This window comes from Ciona intestinalis, chromosome 14, assembly GCF_000224145.3.
Source record: "Ciona intestinalis chromosome 14, KH, whole genome shotgun sequence".
Taxonomy (NCBI): domain Eukaryota; kingdom Metazoa; phylum Chordata; class Ascidiacea; order Phlebobranchia; family Cionidae; genus Ciona; species Ciona intestinalis.
This window is the reverse complement of record NC_020179.2, coordinates 3,267,215-3,291,613: the sequence shown is the minus strand read 5'-3', so window position 1 is coordinate 3,291,613 and position 24,399 is coordinate 3,267,215. Positions and strand designations below refer to the sequence as shown.

The following is a 24,399-nucleotide window of genomic DNA, read 5'->3' as shown; positions in this document are numbered from 1 at the left end:
TATTGTAAATACTTATAAAACAGACTTTGTGGCATAAAGGTCTCGAATTTAAGGTTTTAACAAATCACTTGTGCAATAACGCTTACCATTGGCCCACAATGAGAGGATAAATAAGTTATATTCATATACTTAATTGAGACTTGAATTTGAACAATTACCATTAAAGTCATAATTGTAATATAATATATTCTGTAGTTCTTGAAGTTTTTCTTCCTATTTCTACAGCTTCAGGTGGAAGTGTCCAGTTTTCTCTTGGTTGTCTCCTCTTAATAGTTTTCACATACTTTATCCCACCATGGAGGAAGTTATATATTGCTGCATCAGTTGCACAAGTTGTACCATTGATATTTACATGGTAAGACATTACCTGACAACTACTGTACTACTGTAGGAATTTTGCTTTTTTATATGGAAAATAGGTTGTATGATACTATCATAATGATACTGAAACTCAGTAGGAATAGACTACATACTTTATTTTAGGGCATTGCTGGGTATATTGAAAAATGAATTGGTGGGTATATTGAAAAAAAATCTTTTTCTACCTTTTCAGTATGTACTGTGTCTCATATTCTACTAGCAATGCGTCTTATGACATGTTTTTTTATGTCTCGTAATGTGTATTTTATGTGTCTATTTCTCAATTGCTGTATCTTTATATTTTTCATCTGCACAGGTTTGTACCAGAGTCACCACGCTGGTTATATTCTAAAGGTCGATTAAGTGAAGCTGAAGACGTTCTTGTTAAAATTGCAAAGAGAAATGGAGTGAAAGACCCAGGTTAGATAAACTTTAACTCTTTCTATTTTTTTCATAAAGTCTTCTCCACTTATCAACATAATCCAGACAAATGTTTTTTATTACTAATGATCAAGCCTTCATTTTTGTTTTACAGTGGTGTCACTGGCAAAAAAAGCTTCTTATATTACTGATGCATCTTATTCAATTGTGGATATATTTAAATGGAAATCGACAATGAAACGCCTTCTAGTCATGGCTTATAACTGGTACATATTTATAGTTGTTCTTTATAACTGTTCAGCTCCCAAAAATAAAAGTTTTGATTGTTGATAAAGATTTAAATGTTGTTATACTTTCAGGTTTGCTTGCAGTTTCGTTTCCTATTCGCTAACCTATGCATCAGGGGATATGGGAAAAAATATTTATGTGAATTTCTTTTTATCGACTATCGTTGAATTACCTACTGCCATTTTTACTGCTACCATACTTGATAAAACATGGTTTGTACAGTTTATAAAGTTGTATATTTTAAAATGGTATGACAATATGTACGACACTATGGTCTATTACGCGCTCTATGCTGGTTGCTGATACTATTGAGAGTGTGTGTGTCTGTTGACAAGACATTTAACATACATTGCTTCAACCCAGTGGCCACTAATGCGTTCTCAAAATTCTCAGCAATTCTTGAAAAAACAATCACTAACAAAATGACATATGTGGTAACTCGTAAGCAAGCACAAAATGTCTGAAACTAAACACCTGTGATATCATATAACGACTGTTATTTTCCACGGGAAGATAAAATAGGTATGCTAACATTTATTTATATTTCAGGTGTGGTAGAAAAAGAGGGTTGACCTTTTGCCTTTGTATGAGTGGCATTTTTTGTTTTGGACTGATGGCTTTTAAACCAGGAGGTAAGTTGTTTGTTTACGTGTGGTGACTTGTAAGCGGGCACGAGGAGTATAAAACAGAACACCCGTGTTATATAACGGCTGTCATTGCTCCGCCATGCGTGGGTGAATAAGTACATCCATTCGTTCATATATTATTAACTTATATGTGATGATACCTACAATTGCAATAATCATGTTTTACTCGGCAGTAAAAAATGCACTAAAACTTTCCATTGGACTTGGTGGTAAAATGGCAATATCGGCTGCTTTCTCAATCATCTATATTTATTCTCCTGAGCTCTTCCCAACCATTGTAAGAAACGTTTCATTGGGATCTTTGTCCATGATTGCTAGGGTGGGAGGAATTCTTGCTGCGTTTGCAAAAACTTCGGTATGATTATTCTATACTTGCATATAGACAGATAACTCTTGTTAATGTTAGAACCTAAAAATGTGTTCGTTTATTTAAACTTTTGCCTTCAAATAAGATATAAATAAAAAAAGTACTTCTAGCAGCATATTTTTCACGTTGATGCTATGATGTAATACTGATGTAATGTTTCTATATTTACAGGTAGAAACCAGCCCAGTGGCCGCTTATTTAACGTTTGGTTTAACCGGTGTTACATCTGGACTTTTTACACTTATGCTTCCTGAAACACTGGGGACTAATCCTCCGGACTCATTTGAGGACTTGGAGAAAGAAGAGAGGAAGAGAAAGTCTGTACGAATGAAGACTGTGAAAAAGAGATTAAGTTTATTTTTTAGCAAAAAAGATTCAAACACTGAAGAGGTAAATATAAAGCAACAGTTTTATGTTTGTATCTTCTCATATTGGTAGAACATTGGTTGTGATACTGCAGATAAGTAGATAAGTATTAAACACATATTCAATTGTGAAATATGTGACTTTTTTTGGTTACGCACCAGTTATACATGGTGTATTTACACTCCTAATGCTGTTAGAAATATTGTATTTGTCATATTGTAAAATCCAATTTCTTTATCTAGGCTGAACTTCTTGTTGAGAGTCAAGAAGAAGACGAATTGTAAAACAAGTTTAGATTTTGTTTTTAGCTTGATTAGATGAATTACACATGTTGCTATTTACCTTGCATTGCATACAAGACTTGTAGTATTTTTTTGTACTATTTTATCGTTCAAACTGCTATCTATTATATTGCATTGCCCCATTTGTGCAATTAATTGCGCATAGATAAATTTTTTATAGATCTTTTATCCAAATATACACAGTACCAAGAAATAGTTACACTCAAAGTGGTGGTTTTGTTTGATTTTTTGGCACTATAAGTGCAAGATTTACACTAAGTGTGTTGTACTGTAAAGATTTTACCAGTATTTCATAATACACAGTATACTATGTTTGTTAAATTACATCTATGCCTTGGAATGGTGCCAAATGTTTGGTATTTAGGTATTCCCTTGTCTATCTAGTTTTAAGATCATGTTTTAACTGGACTGCTTGTAGATTATAGACACATGCATAGTATAACACTCTGAAACAGTTTAGAAAACCTATATTAGACAGATATTTAAGTTAAACTTGGACACTGTACACACAGACACAAATTCTTGAGGTGAGAATATGTCAATACGATACGTAGGGGAATTCCCTTTAACGAGTGAACACGTAGCAATTGTTATAAAGCGGAAATATAAACAGACTGTTTCACCATTTCTATCCGTTTATTTTTCTGCCCAACCGGTTTTTGCAGCTTATAACCACTTTTTTAAATTCTTCTTACTGTTTATAAGGTGTTCTAATTTACAAATCCAAATCTAAGGCAGTAACTGTAGTCTACATATTGGGAAAAGCTATGATTTTTATATTTTTCTTATCACTGAAGACTAAAGATAGTCATTTATGTTTAAAGTTGGGTGTTAGCAGTCTAGTATTTTAATTCAGGTTCAATATATGAACGCATGGATATTGACGATGCATACACAAAGGTGGTTGGGACATTCGGTCGATTTCAGATCATTATTTATTCACTGATGTCGATCTATGGGGTAATTATGTAGGCTGTAGCTATAATGGATATCAGGATATGTAATATTTTTGTGCCGTTGTTCTATTAAATATTCTGTAATAGTCCTCAAATTAATTTTAAAACTGCTATGATTATTTGATATTAGATCTTTTTTGTTACAACAATGTTTATTGTAAGTGTTTGGTATTTTAACTTGTTATAAGGTACACGAATCTGATCCTGATCTGGTGCTCATAGAGTTAAACAATTCTTGTGTAAAGAAATACAGTAAAATATGGTGCTACAAAAACGTAACAGATAAAAATCAAATCCAACCATTACAGTTAGGATGAGTTGGACTTGAGCACCAGTTCTACACTGTTTGTTATTATGTTAGTTTCTTCAACGATGTTTGTTTTAAATAATTACATTTTGTTTCTAGCTGTTCCTCGCCCCATTTAATCTAATTGCATATTTTGTCGACTCAAGTCCAAAAGATATTAAAGAATTTCAAAAAGTTAATCCACAAGTAAACAATGATAGTTCCATTGTAATTGAGGTAAGAAAATATCTTGAATGTAAATAGAACTGGTGCGTTTGCTGTGTTTCTATTGGAAATGGTAATTTTTGTTTTTATTATGGCATTTCTTCAGTGGAATTTAGAAAATGAAGCATGGTTGAGCGATTTTATCCAAGCGCTATACTTCACTGGGTTTCTGTTCGGAGTTACTATGTTCGGACAAGCTTCAGATAGATATGGAAGAAAGAAAACAATGCTTGTTGGTAAAAAATTCACAAAAAATCAAAATAAATGATGTATTGTTTAATTGTATTTGTATAGGGAAGCATCTTGCCCTGCTGGGTGATGATAAAGAAGTTACCTTCATTCACCTGAAGTTTTTTGTGCTACAGTATAACCACTGCTGCTTTACTGTATATAGCTTTTGATTGTGCTGTATTTATGTGCAGGATTCCACTTGTTGTTTCCAATATGCTTGGGGACATCTTTTTCAACCAGTTGGCAAATGTTTGCATTCTTTCGTACCGCTAATGGTTTCTTGGGAGGTGGAGTGACATTGGTTTTGTTTGTTTATTTGCAAGAAATCGTTGGAAGAAAATGGTGGGCAGTTACAGGTAGGTTGTATAGAAAGCAATGTAACCCCCCATTGTACAGGTTGTGTCCTTTTGTGTTGTTTACTTAATAAATTTACATTGTATTGTCTGTATGGTGTAACGGTCATGCATTTTATCTAAAACATTATTTCTTTTTTATCAGTTAGCGTGTTTTAACAACTGTTGTTTTACCGTTACTACCCGTCTTTTCGCATTTGTAAACTGTTTCGTTCTACATTATGGTGACTGAAAAGACAAAATAAATTTTATTTATTCATTAACTTAGCATATGTGTTACATGTTATAACCTGACTATGTGTTGTAGGTTCCCTGTTAAATGGCTTATTTGCACTTGGCATAGTCGTGATGGTAGGAATTGCTTATGCTGTTCCACCTTGGAGAACTATGATACAAATACTTGTTATACCGCAGGTTGTGCCTTTAATATCACTGTGGTAAGTTGATGTATAACATATATATACACTACATGTATTGGCTATAAGAGACATATAAATAATTAGAAATTTTAAAATGACCCCTAGGCCCTTATTATTATATTCTTTTAACTTTTGCGGTAATAGGCCGACTCGGGGCTGCATCCCAGATCCTCTAGCAAGTTTCACTGTATAGCCTCACGCATACAGAAAAATGCTTATAAGTCACTATACACCAGCTCTGTTAAATATAACTGCTATTCTATGCTACTTGAGTGAGGTTTTACAGCATAGCATGTGAGGTAAATAGAGATATAGGCCAAAGTTGGTTCATAACCCAACTTTATATATGCACAGTCTATTCTATACGGGTGAGGTTCTGCAGCAGGGCGCATCATAAGACCTGAGATTTAGACCAGAGTTGGTCCATTACCCCAGCATTATATACACACATTTTTATTCTAAATGGGTGAGGTCCTGCAGCAGAGCATGCCATTGCATAGAACTTAAGAATTATGCCTGAGTTGGCCCATTATCAAGAAATATGGCTGTTAGGTTATAAGATAATAGTGACAACATTAACACCTGTGTAACATAATCATGGCTTTACCAGGTTTTTGCCAGAATCCCCACGCTGGCTGTATTCTCAAGGTAAACTGGCAGAAGCAGAAAGTGTTCTCATAAAAATAGCAAAAAGGAATGGAGTTAACCATCCAGGTATTATTTTCTATTTTTGTAGTTTTTTGACAATTTCTACGTATATATAAAAACAATAAATTGTTTTTTGTTGTTAGTACTCAGTCTTGTGAAGAAACCAAGTGAACATAAGAAAAGTTCATTCACAGTGATTGACCTGTTCAAGAATAGAACTACTTTAAAACGTTTGCTGATCATGGGTTACATTTGGTAAGAATTATTTTTCAATATATAGGTTATTCATATACGAAAACTCAAAAGCAAGCATGTGTACAACACAGTGTAACAGACCGTTTGTATTATATAGACTGTCGTTGCCCCCCACGTGAGGATAAATAAGTTACATTCGTTAGAATCGTTACTTAAATCAATAACTCAAGCATGTAGTGTAGGATGTTGGAATATTTCAAACACAATTTTTGCTTGGCATGTATCAGGTTGATGTTGTTTCAATAGCTTTATTTAGATATCTTTGTGCCAAAAAAAGCTCTTTATTTTATTACAAAACTGACAGCTTATACCTTAGCTTAGATGTATATTATGATTTTGTTCTCAAACGTTTCGGTTTAAAAATATTATTTTGTATTAAAATTGGACAGAAAATGTGTTTGATGCATTTAGGTGTCTAATTATCATTATATTTCAGGTTTGTATGCAGTTTTGTGTACTATGGTCTAACATTAGCAGCTGGTGATATAGGAAGCAATCCTTACATGAATGAATTACTATCTGGGGTGGTGGAACTGCCTACGATGATGTTTACTGCATATATCCTAGACAGGAAATGGTTGGTCCTTGTTTTTTTATTATAGACAATTGTGATTCATTGTATAATTGAATATAACAGTAACAGTTTGATGTATAGGTCTTATATTGACTAACTGAGATGCTATAGATAATACACATATCTATTGAATATTTATATATCTTAGGTGTGGCAGAAAAAGAGGGTTGGTTGTTGCCTTACTGACAGCTGGAGTCTGTTGTTTTATATTGATGTTTTATAAAGGTAAATGAACTATAGCAGCTGTAGAGATTTTCTATTTTTTCTTCTATTGTACTTTCATATATTTATTTTTTTGCTTTTCTAATGTTAAGTTTTATAGTAATGTTTTACAAAGGTAAATACGCTATTGTAACTTTACTTCTCATCCTATTTTTTTTCTGTCTATACTATTTTCCGCTGTTTTATTTTAATATATTTTAGACTGTAGCGGATTTAAAGACATTTTAATATATTTTTTCATGTCTTATTTAAAATTATGCAGAGAAAAACTCGCCTATTTTTATCTATTCTATTTTTCTGCTATTCTAATATAATATATTTTAAACTGTAGTGAATTTAAAGACAATCTAACATATTTTATGTCTTTTTTAACATTTTGCAGAGAAAAACACGCTTAAAATGGGAGTAGGGCTTAGTGGTAAAATGTTGATAGCTACCGCATTCAATATAATCTACATTTATTCTCCCGAGCTTTTCCCAACTGTTGTACGTAATGCTGCACTTGGTTCACAGTCCATGTGTGCAAGGGTTGGCGGGATATTATCAGCACAAATGAAGACGCTGGTACGTTGAAATAAATATTTAATAATATATGGAAAACAAGAGTAATTGGTAAAAATGGAGTATTAAATTTATAAATTATGTTATTTCGTTCCTATTATTTCAAGGCACAATAATTTTAAGAAATAACAAAGTCTTGCTGTAAAGCGGAAAACAAAGTTTTTTTTTTTTAAACCCTCCAAAGAATAATAACACCCACAAAGTAACATACTTAACTCATGGGCTGACACAATTATATAAAACAAAACACCAGTGTTTAACAATGTCGTTTAAAATTATATAAAAAATTATGACCTTTTTTTCCAGAAAATCAATTAAACCTAAGTTGTTTAATACAGGTTGCAATCAATCCTTTAGTGGCATATCTTCTGTTTGCTATCACTGGCATCACTTCTGGACTACTTTCGTTTTTCCTGCCGGAAACACTGGGAATAAAACCTCCCGATTCATTCGCAGACCTTGATTCTCAAATAAAGAAGAATAACTCAGCGAGAATTACACCTAATGTTCCAAGGATGGTAATGTCTAACCTCAGAAAAAAGGAAAACAATCTTGAACAGGTAAGACTTTATATATTTGCATGTTGATGTTCTATTCTAATCTATATTGGTGAGGTCCTGCAGCATAGCATGCCTGAAACCTGAGATACAGGCCAGAGTTGTCCTATTTTACCAACAACTCTGGCTTAAAACCCTTTATTAGTGGCCACTGGATTAGAGCAATGTCTGTTACATGTCTTTCACAAATACATATGTTTTGTGCATTGGACCTGGTATCTTTTCATTTGGTTGCAGTACAATTACCCAACCACGAAGCCAAAGCACAAGACTAGTTGGTATTAGTTGTGGAAAAGTAAACTGATGCTTTTATTTACAGGCGGAACTACTGCTAGCCTCAGATGAAGATGACATATTTTAAATTTTTAACATTTTGTTGATTAATGATTTGCACCATAGTGGTACAACTTATTTTATGTGCCTAAAATTGTATTTTTTCTCTTACTTTTAAATCATAGCTATTAACCATACAGTGAATATTTTTATTGTCCAGTTTAAGTATTTCTTTATTTAAACTATATTTTTGGAAGCACAAAACTGCCTTATGTATTATATTTCCACAATATGTATTATATATATTTGCTATGTTATAAAATACTGTTGAAATATCTCTAATACACAGATGGTGTACGTACTAATTATAACCTTTTTTTTATGTGCAATGTACTTTAAACTGACAATGCGGATTTCTTAACAGACTGACTATGTTAGGCAAAAGTTGATTATATTGCGTATATTATGGATGTAGATGACTGTTTGTCAAAAGTAGTTGGTTCATTTGGAAGATACCAGCTAGTTACATACCTCTTCCTATCTGTATATTTGGTTAGTAGCATATACATTGCTTGCTGCATAGTAAAAACTGAAATGTCTGTAAATCTATTATCTGTAACTTATAAGTGGGCATGGAGTGTGTATGAAATAGATCACCTGTGTTGAAAACTGTCATTCCCACGCATGCTTATAAAATATTATTTAATTTATCTCTAAAACTTGTAAGCGGGCATAGGGTGTATAAAACAGATCACTTAAGTTAAAAACTGTCATTGCCAGGCAAGCTTAAATAATTGTCATTTAATATTTCAAAAAAATGAGACTGTACGTTGTGAAACTTGTCTACCAAACATTTAAAGATATTTCCAACTCAAATTCCAACCATAATAAAATATGTTCAATTCCAGTTGTCTCTTACTTCTCATGTGCTTCTTGTCGTATTTGTTGGTGGAAAACCTTCGGATTATTCTTTAGTTAATCCACGTGTTACAGAAGATTGTTCAATACTAACAGAGGTAACCATATCAAGTAATGATATTTTTGTGAATAGTAACCTAACAACAAAATGGCACCTTTCATATGAAGTATTTTAAAACATTGTGCCAATTTTCTTTAACGACTGTGTTTTCATGTTATTTGATAAATTTTTTCCAGTGGGGCTTAGAAGATAAACAATGGATAAGCGATCTCATTCAATCTCTGTTCTTCTCGGGAAATCTTATTGGTGTTGTCCTTTTTGGGCAATTATCAGATAAATTTGGAAGAAGAAAGACTTTACTAACAGGTGTAGTATCCATGCCTTTTGTCAAAGAAGTTTAGAACTTTTGTTTTATTCATAAGCATGTTATAACAACTGTCATTTTACCATTACGTTACTTCTCATTTTTTCACCTTTGAAAACTTTTGATCTTCGTTAGTAACGAGAAAAAATAAAGTCCTTCCTTATACAGGTGCCACATTATAAACTTCCGCTTGCTATAAAACTTTAAATATTTGAGCAACCTAACTATATAATTTTAACATCCCATAATGAAATTTTTTTCCAGGTTTCCACCTTTTGTTTTTCTCATGTCTGGCAACAGCTTATGCTGAAAGTTGGCAAAGTTTTGCAGTTGCTCGATTTTTCACTGGTGGTCTTCAGGGTGGAGCTTCATTGGTGTTGTTCGTTTATATGCAAGAAATAGTTGGAAAGTCTTGGTGGGCTATCACTGGTAAGTTTATCATTGCATTTTCAGAACTATTTCGATGCAATTATAAAAATAGGTCTTTTATATTTGTTTTAATGGGGAAATTACTCTTTCCAAAAAAACATACATCTACAATGGTAGCATCGCTGAGGCTCAGATCCACAATCTCTGGGCCAGAGGCAGGCGTGCCAACTATTAGACTTTCATTTTGTTGTTTTACTAATAAACAATACCTTTGATTTTAGGATCATACAGTAATACTTTGTTCGCACTCGGAATTGGACTTTTATCTCTTGTTGCTTTCTACATTCCATCGTGGAGAGACCTCACTTTAACCATGACAATAGTACAGCTTATACCTCTGTTATATTTATGGTAAGTTTTGAATGAAAGACTGTAACTTTGTCTAAGGGCACATACGCCCGCAACAATGGTAGCAGCGAAAAGCCTTGAACCTATTAGTCTACCTCTGGGTTAGAGGCAGGCGCACTTGCTACACTGTCATAAACTTAAGAAAAGATCACCATGCACTAAATCTAATCAATGTTCTTCTCAGGACTATTCCAGAGTCTCCACGTTGGTTATATTCTCAAGGTAGAATCAGAGAAGCTGAAGATGTTTTGGTTTTCATTGGTAATAAGAATGGGTACAGTAATCCAGGTATATCACTTTCGCCCATTATAAAACAATACCAATTAAAGCTAAATTTTTCTTTTACATTTTAGTTGTTCACCTTCAGAAGAGTGCGGTTACAAAGATTAAAACTCAAACATATTCTGCCCTAGATTTACTGAGAAACAAAACTACAGCAAAACTTACTTTGATTATGCTGTATGTTTGGTAAGTGTTGGTTATTTACTGCTGTATTTTTGTAAACAAATAAACTTTGTTGCAGTCTTACTAACATATTCATGTTGCCGCTTATTTATTTCTCTTCTTTGTTTTAATTCTGATATTCTTAACTGCATTTTTGGCCAAATCCCTGAACTCATTGCATGCCATACTCCAGGACCTCACTTACAGAATGAAATCGATAAATAAAATTTATGTAATATGTACTTACCGGTACCTGTATTTTTGTAAAGATATAAAATCTGTCACAGTCCGCATTCCCAAAATTAATCTGATTTTTGGCCAAAATTCCCAAAATCATAGCGAGCTACACTGCAGAACGTCATCCACATAGAATAGAAAACAGTGTTCCCCAGAAATAAATAAAAATTTTGTCACATGTAGAGCCTAAATTTTTCTAACCAAATAAGCTAATTCGAATGAATGTTCATAGATATTGTACTGTGAAAACACTGATAATCAATACTGCTCTGTTTTGTTGTTCTTTAAGGTTTGTGAACTCATTTGTTTACTATGCATTGACTATAGCTGCTGGTAGTATCGGTACAAACATTTATATCAGTACAAGCTTGTCCGGTGCCATTGAGATTCCATCTACTTTCATATGTACTCTTATGATGGAAAGACGAATGTAAGTCTGAAACAAAAAACTGGAATGAAAATGTGTTTTACTGCTATAAAGTACAAACATACCTGTTATAGTTGTAATATATTACAAATAATTGATCATCTTGTTCTTTAGGTTTGGTAGAAGAAGAACTTTTGTTGGTTTTATGTTGCTTAGTGCACTTGCTTGTTTTGGAATAATGCAAATATCAGGTAGCCTACATTTTAATTTTAAACATAAATTTAAAAAGAAAAAATCCGGCTAAAAAATAATCACCCACAAAGTAACATACTTGGTAACTCGTAATCTGGCACGAGATGTATGAACACCCATGTTATAACAACTGTTGCTTTCCAGTCACGAAAGGATAAAGTAAGTTACACTCATTCTTCAGTGTAAATAACCAGTGTCATGCAACAAGAGTAGAAAAACAGTTACATTTATTTATTTAAAACTTTTTGTTCGCTTTTGTAAACAATACACGCACATTTTTTACTACTTTCAGATAAACAATCAACTTTATTACTTGGTTTGCTTGGAAAGATGGCAATAGCAGCAAGTTTCAACACTTTGTATGTTTTTACTCCTGAAGTTTTTCCAACTATCGTACGAAACGTGGCGCTAGGTACTTCATCTATGACAGCTAGATTCGGAAGCATACTTGCGTCTCTCACAAAATCTTTGGTAAGTTTTTAACATTATTATACCATATGCTGTTTTCACACAGACAATTTGGTTTCAGATTGACGTTAATCCATTTCTTGGATACTTAATGTTTGGTGTTGCAAGTTTAACCGGAGGTTTATTAGCAATTAAACTGCCGGAAACACTTGGAAGAAAACCTCCGAATACATTTGAAGATTTAAATAAACCGGAAGCAGAAGCAACACGAATGTACAGACCGCTTAGTATGGAAAATCAGGTACACGAAAGAATTTCAGCCAGACGTCCATTATCCCAGTTATAATTTTTTTTCGGTACAGCTTACCTGTGTTATTTTGATCATTATCTTGCCATGCAAACATTAAACTACATCAAAGCAACTTTTGGTTCATTTTTAGGTAGTTTTTTAAAGGATTAAGTTCCATGAAGCCTCAAGCAAGGTCTCGTTTTATACTTCTATCACTTGCAGTAATGTTACCTATGTCAAAAAGCTCTATGCTCTATCAAACTTGCCATTCAGAGGTGCCATATCTTGACCTGCTGCTCTATATGCAAACTTGCCATTCAGAAGGTGCCATATCTTGACCTACTGCAGTTCTTTCTAATCGGAATAAAATTTAAACTGAATCGACTTCAGGTTTTATTTTAATTATCTTGTAGCAGTGTGGACACTTAGAGGCAGCAGAGTGGTGCAAAGTAAGCAATGATATCATCAGTGGCCACCCTTCTCTGCGTTGTTAAGCAAAATAAAAACAAAGCTAAATGCAAGGACATCCAACATAAATTGCCTAAATTAGGAAGGAGAGAACTGTACAGGTTGCAACAATCAGAACTTAAGCTTAAGCACTCGTACATTCCAGCAATAATTGATTTTCCACTTGAACTCATTACCAGTATGATCCACCTCTAACTGGGAGCAATTCACAACAATAAACATTACATTATACAAGGTTAGTTGTCCAACATAATAAAGCAATGAACATTCCATGAAACATTGCCACTACATGAAGTGGTAAGGCATGTGAATAAGCTCACATATTTTGTTCATGAAACAACATCTCAGTAAAATGAACAAAATCTATGGAAGATCAAATGACAACTTCATTAACAATTCTACATATTCCATGGGAAGCTAGGCTGATTTTGTGATTTACTTTTTGCATTGATAAGATTGGTACCGCCAACACCAGGTCAAGAGGTTGAGTTTGAAGGATAATTGGTACCATAGGCACCAAACCTGGGGTGGCAAGGGGAAGTAATACCCCGAAACTTTTTTAAAACACACTAATCAGGAAACTTTACAACCAAAAAGATGGTTTGTTATGTAAAACATGTGTCTAACTATTCTGCATCCCCTGCATTTTAAAAAGTTTGGTGCCTATGGTTGGTACCAGTTATAAGAAGAAGTCGGCGTCATCTTGAGTTGAATCATGGGGTCATCGAGGCTTCAAAACTGTTCGAAAACTCTTTAAATACTAACATGAGTTGGAAATAAATCGTTCGAGCCACACCAGCAGAGAGAGGTGCAGAAGAAACAAACAACAAAAAGTAAGAACCGCATTTGAGCGGCAGAAGTCTTTTTAAGAGGTGTGATGGTTTACTGGATGGAACATCCAGCAGGTTTCCCATTTTCTCGCATGCGGAGACAATATTTAGGTCTGTATTTTTCCAAGTACTGGAGTTGTTTGCTGTTGATGGCTCCCCTTCTTTTCCTGGTTTAGAGGAAATAAAATGTCAGCAAAATTTTATGTTTCTGGTATGAAAGCTTACTGTCTTATAAATTCCACAGCGTCTTCATATTTCATTCCGCTTTCCATAAGAGCTAATGCAACCAATACAGGAGCCCTGTTAAAACAAGGTATATGTTTAAGCTAAATAAAAAGGCATTTACTTTTAAGTGGAATTGTCAGATAAAACACTAACTTTCTGATTAAGTTTAAGTAAAAAACCGAAATTATGAAATATTTGAAGAAAAAAACGAACTTTAAGATTTTCTAATACTTTTTTACAGTTCCAATGCAAAATTGCATAGTTAAATCTAACACACACTTAACCTACACTTTCTAAGATACACAGTTGACCTAAGCCATACTGTATGTTAGAGATTAGAAAGAGATTAATGTGTCAGACATGCTCCTTGGGTAGGATTGAAGATCTTAATACTATTTCGCAATCAATACAGCCATACGCAACCAATCAATAAAATAAATTCACAAGATTGAAGAATCAATAGCTAACAATGTAAGGTTCATATAACACAGTTAGGTAGCTGCTAAGCATTATGTGGAATCAATATATATGAGATTTTAATATTCAGAGTAATATAAGAGCTCTTGTAGTAAATTTAAAAAACAAAATAAATCCAAAGTTTTCCAGATTGTATTTGAAACACTTAAAATCAAATTTTATTCTATAGGTGTATACTATTTTATTCTATATGGGTGAGGTCTTAAAATGTGGCATGCCATGGGACCTGAGATTTAGGCCGGAGTTGGCCATTTACCCTATACGCAGGGTGTTACAACCCATTTAGTGACTACTGAGTTGGAGCAATGTCTCAGTGTCTTACCCAAGAATACTTAAACCTATAATTTATCACTATCAAGGTAGAGTATCTTTAGGCGTGAACGGAAGGTATATTTTATTTTAGGTGAGCTATCTAAGTGTATTTTGAACAATGGGCAACTCTAGCTTAAATTTCAGGTCCCAGGACATTTTCACACTGCAGGACCTAACCCTGTCACCCACATAGAATAGAATATAAGTCTATTCTACTTCTTTTGCGGTTATATTTACTATATAACTTTATATATCTTCAATATAACAGCAAACTACCTTCCTAGCCCAGCAACACAGTGAACTGCGATACAGGTCTGTGGGCTTCTCTTCAAATGAGCTTTAAGAAGTTTGAGCCAGTCTTCAACAACATCTTTAGGTGGGGCCGCACCATCATCGAATGCCCAGTCCTATGATAAAAATAAAATAATAATATTTAAATGGAAACAAATGAATAGATAAAAAACAAATCTGGGCTGACATGTGACATTGTTAAAATACAGTTACACTTATAGTTATCAAACATGGGAAACCTCATTACTTAATGTGGTGAATGCAATATACTTTGGCTCTGCTTGTTTGTATAGACACCAAACAGCAGGGTAAAATATGGAGTGACATTGTAAAAAGGCAGTTACACTCATAGTTGTCAAACATAGGGAAACCTTATTGATTAATATGGCAAATGTAATGTACTTCGGCTCTGCTTGTTTGTATAAACATATGATGTCACCCACGTTTCATTTCCCCGAAAATTACACCCACAATATAAGACATCACCCATACTAAAAAGATTAAGCCCTTTAATGTTTTAAAAGTTAAATAGAACATATATACCCACCATAACTTGAATGCCTTTGGCTGTGAGTTGTTCTTTATCGTATGTAGATTCACATACACGGACAACGGTGTCAGCTTCATACTGATTGAGTATCTAAATCAATATATAAGGACTTTAATAAAATGCATCTTTATATGGGTTAAATTAAACGACCCCTATATATTATTGCATTTTAATTCTTACCTAACAATTACATTATTCATGTTATAAAATAACACCCTTAGGGCCCACAACAGCACTACAAATCTCCTTACTACAAAAATGCACTGATGGTATGAGTAAAGAGAAGGGTTCTATATAATACATCTAATTGCATTAGAGCCTGTAGTACAGTATACAGGATAGGCAACTATGTTTTGGGCAATGAACATATATTGCCAAGCCTATGTTTAGCCTAGGCCCTAGAGGTTATTTTCTGGTCAAACGAACTGTAATATAGTAGGGTGAGAAAAGATTAGACACCTTTTCATTCTATTTTCTCGACCCATTTGGTAGTAAACAAAGAGCCTTCAAAGAATTATAAAATCATATCCTCACAACTCAAATATACTGTTTTTATTTGCTTAAAACAGGATTAGGCTATTTGAATATTAAGTGCCGAAGGTGCCCCATCTTACCCCACAGTACTATACAACTACAAATTCAACTTGTACACATACAACACACTAATTGTAAAAATGGGTGTGGCCAGTTGTTCTATTACATAGATTTACAGGGAAGTAAAGTATACAGTAATACAGAAACTATCTGACAAAGCGGTTACTTTATCAGGATATGGGCATGAATGCTGAGTTGCAAAACCTTTGTAGTATTACTGGGTATTGGGTAATACCACTAACGCCAGATTACTAGGAATTAGTGGCACAAAACTGTTAAGTAAGTTACTTTGTTAAATCTTGATTAACTAGTCCATGATTTAGCTTAAAGGTTTTCAAATTCTGCACTATGGACCTCGTACACTTGGGTCTTTGTTTGTGTTAAGTAGAATAGGCGTCGGAATTTTTAAGTCAATAAAGATCAATGGAACCGAAGTACTCGCGTTACTGCCTAGTACCGTCTGGGTTACGTCTGGCTATTTTAAATCGCTCGTTTTGCACGTGCAACCTATATATGTAATTCGACATTGCTTCCACCATTGAGCAGTTTATAGATTCTCAGTGTAGACTGTAGAGAATAACTTGCTACGTACAATACAATAAACATATTTTGGAGGCGTATATGACGGGCCTAGTACACCAACGCGAGCTGTATTGCGTCAGAACAAAACGTATCAGGTGTTTCTATAAATAGTTTCACGCGTGACGTAATCACCATAAAAGACGACTATGGCAGAAACAATAGTAAACCTACACCCCCATTAACCGATGCCTTTTATTTCTCGAAACATTTCTTGTTTTGTAGCAGGCCCGGTGATTGGTACGGTGTTCGACGTCACGATATTGATTATTTCGTCACAAACTGATTACGCAAATCAAACTAATGTAAACTAGAGAAACTGCTGTTTGGGTGAAATGGCAACCTAATAACGATGTGTCAGTTTAAAATATGACGTTTCATAACGGTGTGTCAGCGTACTTTAGACTGTGTGTATAACATACAGGAAATTATATATAAATAAATCCTATGCTATATACCATTAGAATTGACAGTGGCTACCCTTTGGAACTATTGACATAACTTTATTACGACATTGGTGCAGGGGAATTACTTTAAGGGCCCTTGAATAACAAACATAGTTGACATACCAACATACGATACAGACAGCGCAAACATTGAGTCATTTGACATGAAACTAGTTTGGCTTTCGGTTAATAATGGCGCAATGTGTTGTTTTATTGAATCTACACAGTGAAGCTTTTGTTATTGAAGCTTCAAGAACCTTTTATGGGAAGCACAAACATTTTGCGGGCAACATGTATTTAGGTCCCTATTGCCTCGCATGTAGTGCTGGTACCAAGCCAGATGTAACCGCGGGGAAAAACCTGGTTGCACAATCAGAATTGACACGATAGCTTGGTAAACAGGATGATACCGGTTGTAACTGGATCGAAAGGTTGCGCAACCACTTTTCACAAGGCGCCGAAGAAATGAACGACAGAGAGGTCGGCGGTGGTTATTGTGACGTCATAATGTTGATTAAATCTATCCAATTACGTCATTATGTTTGCTAAGATGACAGTAAAAGCATCGTCGATATGCCAACAGTACAAAGCAATAATTGTTGTGGTAAAGGTGTACGATTTATCTGATGACACAGTGTTATGCAGATGGTCGCGTAATGCGTTTAAAACCTAAGAAAACATGTAGAATAACATAGCCAAAGCTCCAGCGGTTGCCCGTCTGTTATTGATTTGCATCTTCATATTTTGCAAGTATGCTACTAGCTACTACCAATGTGAACTTGTGGTATAAAAGTCTATTGAAACTACACAGACGTTAAGGTCAAAGATAAACCAAAGTGATGATAAACATTTGTCCTTGTCAATCTTCTACAACCATATACAATAACCTTGCTGTTTAACAAGATGGACAATGCTTTTATTCTCAAGCATGCTAATTAAATTCTGATGTTATTATGAGGTGTATGAAACAGAAGGCACTGTTAAAAACGACTGCCGTTGCCCGCCACGCGAGGATAATAAATTCATTCATTAAATAATTTTTAACATTCATGTTACCCATAGCTGGCAAGTGACACTTTAAAAAATAGCAAGGCTTATTTATTGACATCTGAAACGCATTTCCTTTCAGAGCGTTAGGGCCAAAACTTTGCATGTTAAAACACAGGACAGAACCTTTTTAACTTTACATCAATCCATAGAATTAAATGTGACACCAGTATGGCTTATATAACTATAACACTCATTAAGGGTTTAGCCCCACAATTATTAAGGTGTCAGAGCAAGACATAAATTCATCGGAACACCCTATGCATTATTAACAATGGTTTCCTATTTAGTTAAGGCTTATATACCTTAGTAACCTTAGCATCAGGTAACTGTTTACAATCCGCTGACTTAACATTATAGGTTCCATATATAGGTCACATCACAGGAGTAACTCCCAAGATAATACATGAAAAATTCCATAGGGTTTACAAAAACTTAAATATCACCTTGTGTGCCATGTGATTCAGCACACGCTATGCAGAATGTTTTATCAGAATTATTTATAAGCAGGAATAGAATAGGAGGGTTAGAAAGACAGGAGACACAGTGATTCACTGTGACAACAAACCTATGCCATAATATAAAAATAAACGTCACATAGCATGTGTAAGCAGAGGTGAATCTCTAAAGTTTAGACTCTAACACATAGTAATACGTTATAATATTATGCGTTTATCAATCTTAAAACTGTTTATAACATGTTCAGGTAATAAAAACGAACGTAAATACCCCAAAACTGAGTTAAGAGTGTTTTTAAATATTATATATAATTATAGTAGGGTGGAGTATGACATCTTTAGCACATGATATCCAAATATCCTAATCGTATTTTAAACAATTAACAATGGTCTATGAAACTTATAAAGTTACAGTTTTATAATTCTTTAAATGTTCTTTGTTTACCACCAAATGGGACGAGAAAATGGAATGAAAAAGTGTCCCATCTTCCCCACCCTGTTATATCAATGTAATTAATTTAAAGTGGTTAATTTACCTCAAGGAACTTCTCCATTGTGGAGTTGGTTGGGTTGTGTGTGATCAGGAATCTCATTCCCTTGTGCCGGACTTCAACTGGGGCTGGTCTGTTCATTCGTGCCATACTTGCACAAGAATGTATCAGTTTTAGCAGCTTGTAGCAGCACACAAAGATAAGTGTGTTAGTTTCTAATAAAAAAAATGGTGTAAGTGGTAATTACGTTGTTATTGAGAATATTTGAGGTAAAACGGGAAATAAGAGAAAAATTGAGTAGTATTTACTATTTAGAAATGTTGCCTTTTTTAACTATAAAGAATGAAACAGTTAAATTTATTATCATTTTATTATATTGTAATTTTATTATAGAAAACTTACCAAGATGATAAAATGAAAAAATAAAAGAAAAATTGAGTAGTCAGAAATGTTACTTATTATTACTTCCAAGACTGAAATTAACAAAGTCATTGACTCTTGACAATAATTTTGATCTAAATAACTTACGGAGATGGCTAGAGACGTTGGATCTATCAATAGATGCCTAGAAAGTGCAAATGAAGTAAACTGCGATGTTCCGCAGGAAAAGAAAGAGGTAGTTTGATATCTATGTGCAGAGTTGGGGCTCTTCTCTACACCTCCTCTGCTGTGGTGACAGCAGCAAAACCTCACCCCATTGGGACACCTGAAATATTAGAAAGAACTTAAGAATATAGGCACCAAACCTGGGGTGGCACAGTGGGCAAGCCAACCCTGGAATTTTCGCAACTACAAATTAAATTTAAAACCAATATCAATCAGAAAACATACACTTTAAAAACAATAATTGGATTCGCTTTACAGGAATTCGTTTCTAACTGGCCCTGCCTTCCTGCATTTAAAAAGTTTGGGGCCATGCTAAAATGCCTAAGCTAACATCATATATAATATAGGAAACTGTTCTAGGTAATGCTTAAGTTGTACTACATACTACAAAATGCCTGATTTATATTTTTATTTCACTAATTTAGAATAAAACACAAAACATACCATTAAAGCCTAAGAAAAGCAAGTTCATTAAAAAAGGCTTTTCCTTATTTTAAACAGGTTACGTTAAATAGACAAGGAAAAAACTCATAATAATATTACTCATTAATCACGCGAATGAATAAGTGGGACGACGATGGGTAAATATTTCCGGTCCAGAATTCATGGCATGATAAATTTATGTAGGATTGGAAATTCCTACACCACACACCACCAATGTAATTTGAAACATATGGTATAACTAACTGCACTATAATTAACTGCCTATTTGTTTTAGTGTAATTACTGATTACATTACATACTCTGTACATCTGTAACTGCTTATTTATTCCAATATAATTACTGATTAAAAGTGCTGCTAAAATGTTCTAAATTCTTACCACACTGGCTGTAAAAATAAATTATAAGAAAAAGGTTTGCATAAAACAGATACAAAAACCCCAAAATGTAATTGTCTTTTATGGGGGCTACATAACAGAAAAAAGAGACTAAATGTATATTACGTTGCATTGCTATTCCAATCTCTAAAAACAAAACATACACCAAGGCTTTGTAGTTACACAAATACACAACAAAGCATTACAATGGCAACTAGCTCTTTTAATTCACAAGTTTCAAACGAGTGCTCGCAAGAGTAGAGGGTGCTTTAAACACAGTCGTTGTTACAATGTGGTGTAGTAGCTCTGAGCTCGGTACTTCAAAAAAACTTAACAAAACCAGTCCAATAGTAAAGTGAGTTTTGTGTTTTTATAATTCAGCAATGTTATAACGAAAGACACAGCGAGTAATTTTAACTAGTTAACAGACTATTTTTAATGAACAATTAAGTAAATGTTATTTTAATACATAGGCATATAGTTTGTATGCTCATATTTCTCATTGAAAACTTACACAGTATCCTGTCATCCTAAATTGCACTAAATTTAAACTTCCCTGAGTAAAAGTTGTCTACTTACTGCGTAAAACATAACAGAAATGCTAACTTTCCATTCAAATACAGAGCAGGAAAGTTAAAACGCGGCCAAACACTAAATTGTCTAAAATAAGAACCAATAAACTAAAGAGAAATATACCTTAACAAGCAGATTTATGAGCTCTTTATGGTAAATTAACTGCTGTTTCCATGTAAGTAATGTAGATCTAATGACAGCTCGCACAGCATCTGATAATTTGTAACCAACTAGCTGTCAACAAGTGCTAAGCTATATAGCTATACAAAACACCAATCGATTGTTTTCGTCACAGTAAAAAAACAACTTCCCTAACGCAGTAAATCCCTGCGGTGTCTCGCGTAGGCTTACTTACTCACGCAGTGAGAGATATAATTAGACACACATACAACTGCTGTTGTCAGGCAAGGGTGACCTTTTGAAGACACGACACTGTGTACTTTGGTTATAAGGACGAGCAGAACAATAATAATTTTGACACCGTGTTATCCTTACATGGCACCTAACAAGTGAAATGCATTACAGACAAGAGTAAAAATTCCTATTAGCAACAAACAAGTATAAAGCAACATACTTTTTCTAAAGAATTAAAATGAAATGTATGTTCTTTGTTATACAGTTTAGACCACGCTATTCTTTGTTATACAAACTAATACAGACACCTATTGCTATTCTTTTCATCATAACACTTTGAATTATGGGTTTTGATAAAAAAATTTACATTGTACATTGATAATTGATGCTGTAAAACCATGAATATAATAAACCAACAATACAAGAATACCACAAATCGTTTTTGTTGTTTTAACAAACCAATTACAGTATATTTGCACAAAACCAACTTCATCAACATAGAAATATATTGTCCACAGCTTAAATGAATTTAGACATTTTTTTTAATAATTTTTTCAACATATTGTAATATATATATGGCCTATTCTTTAATTATTAGACATCATCTTTTAACTAGTTCTCATTGTCAAATTACCAAGGGAAAAAACTGTCCAACAATAATATAGAATAAAGAATAAATTATCCAAACACAATGGGCCTAGTGAACATGGTATACCATAGACTGCATACAGTAAAAGTATCCAATTTCAAACACAAAAGTGAACATACCATAGAGGAAAAGTATCCAACACAATAGGCCTAGTAGTAACTGAACACATTAATAGTGAACATACCTTAAGCTACAACATAGATGATATGAACCTAGCTATAGTATATGACATAGGTAATATGAACATACCATACCTATAGCATAAATCATATGAACATACATATAGCGTAGGTGATATGAACCTACCTATAGCATAGGTGAAACTTGCTTGGGTTGGGCTGAACAGACTTAATGGCCTTCGCCAGTTTGAATTGATTTAGACTGTGTGGAGGCTTTTGAAGATAATCTAAAGAATAGGATGCCAATAATTAAAGAATATCATTAAATTAAACAAAATACACTACAATTAGTATTACATTGGACTGAAAAACAACATTAACTGTAACTGTGTAAAAACTACAACATTCCAAAGAAGTCTCGAAAGAACTACTATAAAGCGCCTTACACAGAAATTTCTAGTTTCATTTAACGATTGTTATGTAATATATTGTAGACTAGTTTGGGTTTGATCAACAAAAAGTTATAAGGATGATGTTGCTGTAAAACTTACAAAAATAATTCAAGGAGAGTGCTGTCCTGCACAGCGTGCGCTAAAGAATTCCAACAAGCTTGAGGTAACCTCTGGGAGAAAATCGTTGCAAACTTTTAACTGGAAAATAAAAATTGAATAAAAATGGGAAATACGGTAAAAAAAGTATGAAACAAATAACAATTACATGTTTTATTTGTTTCATGAAACATGTAATTATGAAACAAATTTTCATGTTTTATACTTTGTGAAAGAAGACATTTACTTATTTTTATATTTTATCAGCTAGCCTCGTCTGTATTGACAGTCTACTTACTTCAGATTGAATGAATAACATTTGTAGTTGATTTGCTTTGGTTCTATCCCTGGCCAGGACGAACTTTTGATTTACCAAAAACTTCACAAAAATAGTAAGATTAAACAAAATTTAAAACCTAGAGACTTTGTCTAAAACACCAAAAATGTTGTTAGCCTATTCCCTGTCAATGCATATGGCTATATTACGTTGAACTGACACCGTATGCTTGTTGACTCCAGATTTTAAAGTATTGAACTCGTTTAAAGGTTATTGCGCCACTGAAAGAAAGCCCGAGTGGATTCTGTTGGGAACAACAGCAGTAAATAAAAGACGAACTAACAAGCAATCAAGCGTAAAATATAACGCGTAAACAGCTAAATTTAATCATACCAAACTGTCTGTGGGTGTTTCTACGGCCAAATTATCTGGCTTTTATTTAGAACCTAACAGAATTCTGTTTATGGCAAACGCCCTGCCTACTGATCCTAAACTCAAGTTGGTTGCTCGAATCAAAAGAATTTCTTTAAATTTTGTTTATCCAGATTCGATCTCAAGTAGACAAGCACCAGGAGTGGGTATGGCGGCCATGTTTGATCTCTTTCGGTATACAATGTTGAGATCTTATTAAGATAGACCAGAGCCATAGAAATACAGAGTAGTCCAACCCATTGTTACGTAAAACACAAATTGAACGGCAATTTGGTTCCAAAATAACACAGTAGGTATAGGGAAAATGTATGTTTTTCGGTAAATTACAGAAAAACTTGGGCCTAAAAACAAATTTAAAGGTTGAAAAATGTAAAAAACATGTGTTATTTGTTTTCTGTGTCAAAAAAAGTCAAAAATTAGAATTAGAAGCGGTTGATTTGCGACATTTTAGTCATTTAATGCGGCTAAATTTATACATTTTTTAAAAAAAATGTTTGGTAAGGTAAATAGAAGCTGTTTTACACCTTCCCACAAAAGGAAAACACAAACAAAACTTAACAAGTTCGTTTAAACCCATTGTCAAAGTCGCCACTTTTGCTCTATTTTGGACACACATAGACGGCAGTTGGACTACTCGGTGTTTATACGACTCTGAGATAGACAGGTCGTTATTATTACGATTTTAAAAAACAGCTACGTATCCTACATTAGTATTATATTAGAACATATTATGATACATCTCTAACCTTACTATTTAAAATTCTTACTAAATTAATAATTTGTTAAAAAATGTAAAAATGGCCGTAAGCTAAACGCTAAATACAAATTGAACAAAAACTATCGTTTACAAACTTTACATATTGGATCATCGTTTAAAATTAACCCATTGGGTAACAAAGCTATTGCACGAATAAACTAGGCCTCGAT

At 33.7% G+C, this 24,399-nt stretch overlaps 4 protein-coding genes across 9 annotated transcripts; 3 read left to right on the top strand and 1 right to left on the bottom strand.

The window, feature by feature from the left end:
• The first annotated feature begins 28 nt into the window (after positions 1-28).
• Positions 29-3,034, top strand: LOC104266415 (solute carrier family 22 member 15-like). 2 transcript variants are annotated; one of them, XM_009862551.3, is made up of 8 exons: positions 29-355; positions 677-780; positions 896-1,007; positions 1,101-1,241; positions 1,579-1,661; positions 1,850-2,031; positions 2,215-2,433; positions 2,652-3,034. In XM_009862551.3, exons 3-8 carry the CDS (start codon positions 976-978, stop codon positions 2,691-2,693), a joined length of 699 nt encoding a protein of 232 aa, XP_009860853.1. In that variant the 5' UTR covers positions 29-355; positions 677-780; positions 896-975; the 3' UTR covers positions 2,694-3,034. The 2 variants fall into 2 exon arrangements, with proteins under 2 accessions (XP_009860853.1, XP_018670336.1); XM_018814791.2 differs by lacking the exon at positions 1,101-1,241 and having other exon boundaries at positions 30-355.
• An 80-nt stretch (positions 3,035-3,114) lies between these two features.
• On the top strand, positions 3,115-8,696 carry LOC100175536 (solute carrier family 22 member 15-like). 2 transcript variants are annotated; one of them, XM_002128964.3, is made up of 13 exons: positions 3,115-3,238; positions 3,568-3,671; positions 4,074-4,190; positions 4,285-4,414; positions 4,601-4,765; positions 5,070-5,199; positions 5,792-5,895; positions 5,973-6,084; positions 6,521-6,661; positions 6,807-6,883; positions 7,263-7,444; positions 7,780-8,001; positions 8,318-8,696. In XM_002128964.3, the coding sequence occupies exons 2-13, from the start codon at positions 3,585-3,587 to the stop codon at positions 8,357-8,359; spliced, it is 1,509 nt and encodes a 502-aa protein (XP_002129000.1). In that variant the 5' UTR covers positions 3,115-3,238; positions 3,568-3,584; the 3' UTR covers positions 8,360-8,696. The 2 variants fall into 2 exon arrangements, with proteins under 2 accessions (XP_002129000.1, XP_026693416.1); XM_026837615.1 differs by lacking the exon at positions 3,115-3,238 and having other exon boundaries at positions 3,516-3,671; positions 8,318-8,694.
• LOC100183374 (solute carrier family 22 member 15-like) lies at positions 8,694-12,712 on the top strand. Of its 2 annotated transcripts, XM_002129042.5 has the most exons (12): positions 8,694-8,823; positions 9,180-9,287; positions 9,427-9,556; positions 9,819-9,983; positions 10,205-10,334; positions 10,516-10,619; positions 10,685-10,799; positions 11,302-11,442; positions 11,554-11,630; positions 11,924-12,102; positions 12,161-12,340; positions 12,480-12,712. In XM_002129042.5, exons 1-12 carry the CDS (start codon positions 8,737-8,739, stop codon positions 12,489-12,491), a joined length of 1,428 nt encoding a protein of 475 aa, XP_002129078.2. In that variant the 5' UTR covers positions 8,694-8,736; the 3' UTR covers positions 12,492-12,712. The 2 variants fall into 2 exon arrangements, with proteins under 2 accessions (XP_002129078.2, XP_009860851.1); XM_009862549.3 differs by lacking the exon at positions 12,480-12,712 and having other exon boundaries at positions 12,161-12,461.
• LOC100185744 (protein tyrosine phosphatase type IVA 3) lies at positions 12,698-23,218 on the bottom strand. 3 transcript variants are annotated; one of them, XM_002129207.5, is made up of 9 exons: positions 23,062-23,218; positions 22,767-22,865; positions 22,403-22,502; positions 19,625-19,802; positions 19,142-19,311; positions 15,479-15,571; positions 14,917-15,047; positions 13,852-13,926; positions 12,698-13,793 (listed from the first exon to the last, which is right to left on the bottom strand). In XM_002129207.5, exons 5-9 carry the CDS (start codon positions 19,244-19,246, stop codon positions 13,679-13,681), a joined length of 519 nt encoding a protein of 172 aa, XP_002129243.1. In that variant the 5' UTR covers positions 19,247-19,311; positions 19,625-19,802; positions 22,403-22,502; positions 22,767-22,865; positions 23,062-23,218; the 3' UTR covers positions 12,698-13,678. The 3 variants fall into 3 exon arrangements, with proteins under 3 accessions (XP_002129243.1, XP_026693418.1, XP_009860852.1); XM_026837617.1 differs by lacking the exon at positions 22,403-22,502; XM_009862550.3 differs by lacking the exons at positions 22,403-22,502; positions 22,767-22,865; positions 23,062-23,218 and adding an exon at positions 21,217-21,358.
• Between the last annotated feature and the right edge of the window lie 1,181 nt (positions 23,219-24,399).